We start from the raw sequence: 8,997 nt of genomic DNA, 5'->3' as shown, positions 1-8,997 counted from the left end.
CCTGTTTTGGAGATGAATAGAATATGCCCTCAGGTTCACGCCTAGCAATCCTAAGGGACCTCAAATCCTGAACTACTGATTCATCAATGAAATCATGAAAATTTGCTAGTACGGACCTTAATCAGTCTCTGAACAGCTGATGATACCTGCTCTTCATCAGCATCAGTCAAATTTGCAAGCTGCAGGCTCCATAGAGGGAAATCCTTGGGAGGGAAAGATGGGGTTGGCGGCAAGCAGCAGAGTCCCACACTCCCCAAGATAAAAGGAGATTCAACTCCTCTAAAAATGAATCTGTAAATGGAAGCAAAAAACCTGTTTTCATACCCAAGGAATGGTTGGCACCTAAGAATCATCTGCACAGAAAACAAAGCCTTCCTGACTATTCACACCATTCTGCACTGACAAACAAGGTAGCACGAGGAAAAATAAAAAATCCCAAAGGAGCAGACTGAAAAAACTTGGCTGAGGGAAGAAGTAACCCCAGTATGCTGTACTACTGGGACAGTAGCAATCTAAGAAGGATCTGCTTTAACAGGTAAATCACCCAAACCTCAGCGCTGAATAAGGCAACCAAGAACACCTAAAGAGGCTCAAGAATGCCTAAAAGTGGCTTCACAATACTTCAAACCCTGGCTCGGAGACTGGCCAGCAGCCCGAGGTATCCGTATGTACAACATTGTTGAAGAAAACGCCTCGAATGCTCAGGGGTAGACCCTAATAAACAAAGAAAGGGTCAGAGACTGGAAGCATGATGACTGAGAAGTAGGAGATACTAGCAATGTCTTCACGGAAGGCATCAAAAACTTTATGACATACCTGAGAGAGGAAGGAGAAGTGGCGAACAAATCCGTTCACATGCCTGATCATAGTTACTCACACGAAAATCCCTCACATTAGATAAAATACGCGAAGACGAACCATTATAGCCAGACCGCCTAGGAGACTGAGAAGAAACATGGAGCCTGGTGCCATGTAAAAGCCTAAGGGTTTGGTGTCAGGAGCACAACTGCTGTCATGAATGTGTCCAATGGCAGGCAAGCATCTACTGGCAAGAGAGCCTCCAATTCAAGGCTGGTGCCTGCTGCAAGTGAGCATACAATTTCAGACGAAAGAATACTGAATCTTGCGAGGGTAGAACTACAGGAATGGCCTACAGGATACAAAATTGGATACTGAGCAAGTCTGCTTAACCTTACCTAGCACATCTACCTCATGCCTTGTTCCTAAGGGGGAAAAATTTTGAAGAAGCATTACTTGGGAAACTGGGAGAGTGGCAAGAGCTGCTATTTGAAAGGTTGTGAAAAATGAAAGATTTACTTCTAACCTCACTTCAGTCCTTGAGTTGGAAGAATCTTTTCCATCCTTTCCTACTCTTATCTGCTTCTCACATCTGCTTATGCTTTAAATATTCATTATTTCATTTGACCAACCAATACACTGATCTAGCAATTGTTGTTCCTATATTTAGCACATTGGTTGTGACTGTCATAAACTGAAGAGTAAACCGGGTATGCACCCTCTTCTTACCTTACACACTGGAAATGAGTTTTTCTCATCTTTGGAAGATATCCTATATATAATGATAAATATAAAACACAGGAAAACCCCAACCAAATTCAGATAACGATCTAATTAACTAAATCATGTAGTAAACATACTACTATAAAACATCCTCACAGGCCAACAACAAAAAAATCTGAATGGGAAAACTATAGATGCTCAAACTACCAGATAAGAATTGGTGAACAGATACTTCAAACTAAACGATCCTATTCTTTGTTTACTTTTCACTCTCATCCTCCCACCTGAAAAAGCTACCTACAGCCTATGCCACTAGTAGCTTTTTCTGTAATCTACACATTAAAAAAATGGTATGTTTGTGTTCCAGCATAACTGAAGCACATTAAGCAATTTCAACCAAACTTGGTATACATGTGACTTACCTAGAAAAGAATAAAAGAATACTGTGGGGGTAGGGGTGGGAAGGGCTTCCCTGAAATGGGGCTGGTTCTGCCCAGAAACTTCGTAATTAAATAAACAATATAGGTATATATACATCATTCAGTATAAATTTGACTTACTATCTTGGAAAGGAATACTGTGTAAGACTTCACTGGCACCAAAGGTGGTGGGGGTGTGGGGTGGGGAAGGGAGCGACACGTAAAAATAACCAAAAACGACAGAAAAATAAAGTCTAATCCATTGTTTTTGAGGTTGCGGAGATGAATTGTGACACTCCTGATGCCCTTTAAGTTCAGGTTCAGCCCAGATAGGAAGCGGGGGATGGGAGAATGGGGGGGGGGGGGAAATAAAAAGGGGGGGGGAAATAAAATGTGTAAAAAATGACAGATATTAACCCTTAACCAAAAGCCGAAGCGCGGTAAAAAAAAAATGTCTCCCGTGTGCCGGAGGTGTTTCAGAGTGAGCGTGGAAGCAGAAATGTTTTTTTTTTTTTTTTTTAAATCACAGCGCGCTTAGTTTTCAAGATAAGAGTTCATTTTTGGCTCCTTTTTTTGTCATTGGCTGAAGTTTAGTATGCAACCATCAAAATGAAAAAAATTATCATTATCATATAAATAATGCGATATATGATAGCGCAAAAACGAAATTTTCATATATAATTTTATTTAAATCGCGCTGTGCGCAAAACGGTGAAAGGTAACAAGTTACTTTTTTTTCGTTGTAATGTACACTAAATTGCGATCATTTTGGTATATAACACATTGTAAAACGATAAAAGCAACACAGAGAAAATATTATCACAATATAATGCATGAATTCGTAACGCGAGCGGACCGTAAACAGATATTTTTTTTTCAAAAATTCACCATAAATCTAAATATTGTCCATAGAGACTTCCAATTTCTTTCAAAATGAAGACAAATGATTGAATATTACTATACTGTGAGAGTATTAGCTTACAAATGCAGTTTTTCGGACCATATCTGACGAGTTAAAATTGACCGAATGTCGATTTTTTTTAAATATATATTATTTATATGCAATTATTTCGGAAATAAGAAAAGCTACAACCTTCAAATATTTTTCGTTTTATTCTACATGAAATTGCGTACTTTTCATATATAAAACTCTATGAAATGCCTACTATGAAACGGAGCAAATATTCCGAGAATGAGACGTGGCGGAGAATCCGTGCGCGGAGGGAAGGAAAGTTTTTCTTTTTAAATTCACTATAAATCTAAATATTGTGCTAGAGACTTCGAATTTTGTTTCAAGATGAAGATAAATGACTGAATATTACATAGACTGTAAGAGTTTTAGCTTGCAATTGCGTTTTTCGACCATTTCGGTCGAGTCAAAGTTGACCGAAACGTGGTTTTTTTTTTCTATTTATCGTGATTTATATGGAAATATTTCAAAAATGAGAAAAGCTACAACCTTCAATTATTGTTTTTTGTTGTATTCTACATGAAATTGCGCACATTTTCATATATAAAAACATTATGTAACGGCTAATTTAAAATGGTGCAAACATTGCCACAATCGCACGTATGATTTTTTCGGAAGAGTTACCGCGCGGACGTAAAGAAAATGTTATTTTTTTCATAAATTCACCATAAATCGAAATATTGTGCTAGAGACTTCCAATTGTTGAAAAATGAAGGTAAATGCTTGAATATTACTCGATATAGCGTTTTAGCTTACAATTGCGTTTTTCGACCATTTCGGTAGAGTCAAAGTTGACCGAAAGGTTGAAAATTTGGTCACTTATCATTTTTTATATGAAAATATTTCAAAATTGATAAAAGCTACAATCATGAGTATTTTTTAGTTTGTATTTTACATAAAAATGCGCACATTTTCGTATATAATACTTCATGTAACGGCTAATTTAAAATGGTACAAAAATTATGTCAAAGTGACGAAATAATTTCAGAGATGTGTCACGGATACTTTTTAGTGAGAGAAAGAAAGAAATTCGCGCTTGCGCGCCTGCGTAACGATTGTAAACAAAACAACACCTCGATCCGTGAACTCCCAGCATCCCCCAAGGCGCATGATTTAAAAGTTTTCGGCTGGTAGGCCTATAAGTATTTTTCCGCAAATTTAAAAAAAATTTTTTTGAGTCGACGTATGGTACGTCCATTCGACATACGGGAGACATTTTGACTCGACGTTTAATAAGTCCATTCGCGTTTCGGTTAAGTTTACGTAAGATTAATCCTAGTTTTACGAGGTAGCTAAGATGAATTGTGACACTTCCGATGCCCTTTAACCCCTGTGAATGGGTAGCATACATACTATATGTTTAATTATAGCTTTGAAGTGGATTCCAGGTCACATTCATAATGTTTCATGATTTTGTGCCAAAACAGCTTAAATGAATTTTGCAGGGAAAGTGCTCAGATCACTTTCATGCCATAAATGACTCAAGGCAACTTTTACCCTCACTAGTGTACAGGAGAGGGGGCTCAGTTTACCTTGAAATGTCATTCCCACCCAATGACGTCTCAAATATTTTACAATAAACACACACTGAATTTGTTACCGATTTTGTTCTTATCCTATACAACAAAGAAACCAAGACTCAGTGAATGTCGCTGCTCCCATGATCGCTTAAGCATATTGCAGAACCACAAATTTTCCTCGGAAATCATCGGCTGGAATTCGTGCACAAATTTCTGTACTTGGGTCACATTATCACGGACGACCTAAAAGATACAGCAGACATAGAACAGAGGCGTCATAAAGATGTGCAACTAGCAACATGATTGCAAGAATGTTTGCCTTCTGCTACAAAGCCGTGAAACTGCTGTTCTTCTGCTCGTATTGCTACAGTATCTATAGGTGTTCCCTCTGGACGAACTATACCCGAGAGACCATGAGACATACCACTGTTGTGCACAAGACATCTTGACACACTTCACAAACACTCCTCGCTACCACTCCACCACACAGATGTTCACAGAAAACCACGCTGGACAACTTAAAAATCACTGTAAGGCGAACAATGTCCAGTCTGATAATCCGAATGAGAAAACAGCAGCAATTTGCTCATACAAAGCATCCTAAGGAGTGAAACAAGATGTAAATTGTGGGAAAGATGGGAAAATGAGGCGTTGTTCCCTAATTGACTTAATCTCTGTCTTGGCAAGGTGTCATCTGCAGAATCTGCATTTTTAATTATATTTCTACGGTTACTGTTATTACTGATACTTTACTTTTGCATTATTACTGTGAAAATATCAAGTTAAGAGTTTTTCTACATTCAATTTTTTGTATTTAGCTCTCTGGACCGGACCTGACTACTGTGACCACCTAAGGTCTTGAACTGGAATTTAATTTATACAATCTGTGCACTAACGATTATAACTCTCAATGCTTTGCTTTTTATTGTTATTGTATTATTATTATTATTTTTTCTTTTATTATCAATATTTTACAGATTATGATTACTATCTTTTTCACTACTTCAGCAAACTGTGTGGATATTACCATTTATTCATTTTTTATCCATGTTATCTCATGCATCTTGGACTGTGTATGTTACTGTCTGTACTTTGTATATGGCCTTTGAGCTGACAATAAAAATTTCATTACTATTATTATTATCTGTTACATTGTGTGAGCTATGATTATGTTTACATAATAAAATAAAAAAATATAAAAAAAAAAAAAAAAACTTTTATCTTGCTAAAATTAGTATATTTTAACAACTGTCGCTTTGAAAAGAGGTCCCTCCCCCAACAGGATTGGAAATATTCACTTTCAACTTCTACTGGCTTTCACTTTCAACTTCTACTGGAAGGTAAAGAAAATGTTTTAGAATTGTTCTTATACCATGTGCAGATACATATATTCTTTTCATTGAGGAGTTTTTTAAATTGGCAACTCCTTAAATTTAGCACTGTTTATGGGTGTGCTTTATACAAATTTAGACCGGAATGTGAGGGTTAAGTCCAAGTTCAGCCCAATAGAAAGGGAGGATGGTTGAGAAGGGATGAAAAATTAAATGTCAAAACTGACATATATCAATTGTCTAATTCATAGTTTTCAAGATCGTTGAGATGAATAGTGACACTCCCAATGCCCTTTAAGTCCAGGTTCAGCCCCAATAGGAATGGAGGTGGTGAGTAGGGGTGAAATATCAATGTCAAAAATGCTGGGCAATATCAGTTGTCAGAGATTTTCCGGGCAGTGTCAGGTTGGTCAGCCAGTAGCACTATACGTAATCAAGAATAGGTACATTACCTGAAGTATGCAGTAACCTCCATTTTTCTTCTTCTTCAGTATCTCTAGGGCCTGGTGGGTGTAACCTGGAGCAATCACACCATCAGATACCTGAAAAAATATGTTTTCAATGATAAAATAGAACATACATTCAACTGAAGAGCTCCACCAAGGATACATTCAAGACCTATTTAACCAATGTAATTTAGATTCACTAACGTGAGAACTTCAAGATTACATACTACGTAGTTAAATTTTAAGCATAACCTTCCTCTATTGAGCTTGATCCTAATTCCCAATTACTCACACCTAATCAACTAATAACAAACTTGCACTAAAAAATAAACTTTATCATCCCTTAGCTACTGTTAATTTATTTGCCTGCAGCCCCATATGGACTCCTTTTTAGCCTTTGAACAAGGAGAGGCAACCACAGTGTGCACCTTTCACTCTCAACCAGACCAACTGCTTTGCACACCAGGTTAAATCTTGACATCCTTCCACTCAGTTGTTACTGCAGTACATCATCTCTTTTCTATTTCTAAGTGAAGATCTTTGATGATTCTAAACATTTACCCACTGTTAACTGATAATAATAGTTAAGGTACCCAAAGAATGGTGATCTGCAATGTGACTAAAGGGGCACTAACTCACATTGGTTGCAATGAAAATCATCATCATATGCTGTCTCAAAAGGTTGAGGCAATATATTGATAAACAGCTCTGGGATGAACAAGCAGGTTTTAAAGAAAGCAGGAGTTGCAAAAATCAAATGTGTGGAATGGAATTTAAAGTTACACAAAAGATTAAGTGCTGGGATCTATGGTGTCATTCAGCACTGAAAAGGTAATTGAGAGTATTAAGGTTTTAAAAGTGTAACAGGAAAACCTCACAGTTGCACTGTGATGCAATGTTAGGAGAGGATGGATAGTAAGATGGAACTAGGGCCTGAAGGGACACTGCAAAGAACTTTAGATCAGTACAGCGCACTACGTGAGGTGCACTGGTGGCCCTATCCCCTGTGGAGAAACCAGAATGGTGTTACAGCATCTTGTGCACCAAAGTACAGGAATAAAAAATCCTCTTCTGATGGATTTTGTTGAACATAAGGCAGCATTAAATCACCCACGAATGAAGTAGATGCAGTGTTGGTGAGGTCTAGTCAAGTGGAATTTGCAGTAATTAGTAGGGTGCTTCAAGGGAAAGTTAATTCACCTTTGCTATTTTCTCTTCCCACAGATTTTATGATGATAAAGTGGAAAGAAGTGGAAGGAATTATTCAGATTGGAGTAACTTGAGAAACACGATGACATCGAATATGCAGATGATGATGTTATAATCAGTTACCCACAAAATTTATAACCTTACCAGAAGCATCATATATCTAGAAAGACTAGATTTAAAATAAATCTAAGAGGGGAGATGTAATAATGAGATAGTATGCACAAAAGGATGAAAACCAAATATGCCCAAACATTGACTGTCTTTCCCATTTCCAACGAAGAGCACCCAATAGGTCAAGAAAATAGTTTAAAAATTTGTCCAAAAAGTTCCTAACTTTCTCCTCTAAGGACTTCCACAGTTAAGCTCATAAGACCTAAGTTCAAATATAACTTCTAAACATTGAACAGATTCTTTGCAGGTGATCCAACTTACCTCCCTAGATATGATCTTTGCTGTAAGGACATCACATTCATCAGACAATGCAACAAAGTCACCAAAAGATGACATCCGGTCTGCTCCTCTAGCACGGGCATAAGCTGTTGCAAGAGGAGGTAAGTCCCCAAGATCATCAACCATACAGACTTTAGCCTGAAAAATAAAAATACTTTTTCTGTTTGATGCGATATAAGAAGTTAATTTGAGCTTTAGTACAAAAATATATCTATGCCATGCAGAACTAAATCTTAACACATCCGAATTCATATTAATAACCATAAAATTTTTTAAAAAGTATTACGTATCAGAAAAGATAAAACGTAAAATAAGAGAAAAGACCCTCCCTGAACACTATGATATGCCTCACCTTTCAAAACTTTTTATGATATTTACTATGATACCTGTCATATACACAGGTAAATGCAACTTCAATGAACGACAATCTTAACATACCATAAGTCAACTACGTACCTGCAACTAATAGTAACATGATTGTCATAAAAAAAAAATTAAGTAACAACTTCAATGACTGAAGGCTCAAAATTACTATATCAAAATCAGTAATAAATGTTTTCACCCTTGACCTAAGAATAGGTAAAGAATATCTAAAATTATATGTATGTACATAGTATATAAATTCTCTGTTAAAGGAAGCATTCACCAATTACATAGCTCAGTTGGCCTCTCCAGCCACTGAAGGGGAGGGGTCAAAAAATCAAGTTGGTAGAAGCTTTCTTTCACAGAGGTAATTATGTTCTTATAGTTGTCAATTTTCTTACCCATCAAAAGAAGTACTAAACAAGATCCTCTTTGAATCCTGTATCACTGCACTTAGTTACCTTCAACTCAAATATGGAGGAGTAATGATAGTTTATATTTGACATCTCCAAAGGTTGTGAGAGAGATGAGAGCGAGAGAGAGAGAGAGAGAGAGAGAGAGAGAGAGAGAGAGAGAGAGAGATTGGTGGAAGAATGAATGGGAGTGGTTAAATGGCGGTCGGAAGCATGTCTGTTGTGGCGCTCTGTAGGAAGTCAGTGGAAGTCTGTTACGAGAGTCGTAAGGAGTGAGGCGTCTGGTGAAGTTAGTGTCGGTTTTGGCAGCAGTTATCCTTTGGTGTTTAGTTGTTTTGGTGTTATTTGATAGATT

At 37.1% G+C, this 8,997-nt stretch overlaps 1 protein-coding gene across 1 annotated transcript in view; it reads right to left on the bottom strand.

Annotated features, from left to right (window-relative positions):
• LOC135207213 (bifunctional purine biosynthesis protein ATIC-like) overlaps positions 1-8,997 on the bottom strand; it is a 106,331-nt gene that overhangs the window by 79,121 nt on the left and 18,213 nt on the right. The window contains exons 6-7 of the mRNA XM_064238824.1: positions 7,849-8,004; positions 6,214-6,303 (exon numbers count right to left, since the gene is read on the bottom strand). Coding sequence (XP_064094894.1) covers positions 6,214-6,303; positions 7,849-8,004 — 246 coding nt within the window. The remainder of the gene's footprint in view (positions 1-6,213; positions 6,304-7,848; positions 8,005-8,997) is intronic.

Source organism: Macrobrachium nipponense, chromosome 32 (genome assembly GCF_015104395.2).
Source record: "Macrobrachium nipponense isolate FS-2020 chromosome 32, ASM1510439v2, whole genome shotgun sequence".
NCBI classification, from domain to species: Eukaryota; Metazoa; Arthropoda; class Malacostraca; order Decapoda; family Palaemonidae; genus Macrobrachium; species Macrobrachium nipponense.
Note: the sequence above shows the minus strand (reverse complement) of the source record. Positions and strands in the feature narration are given on the sequence as shown.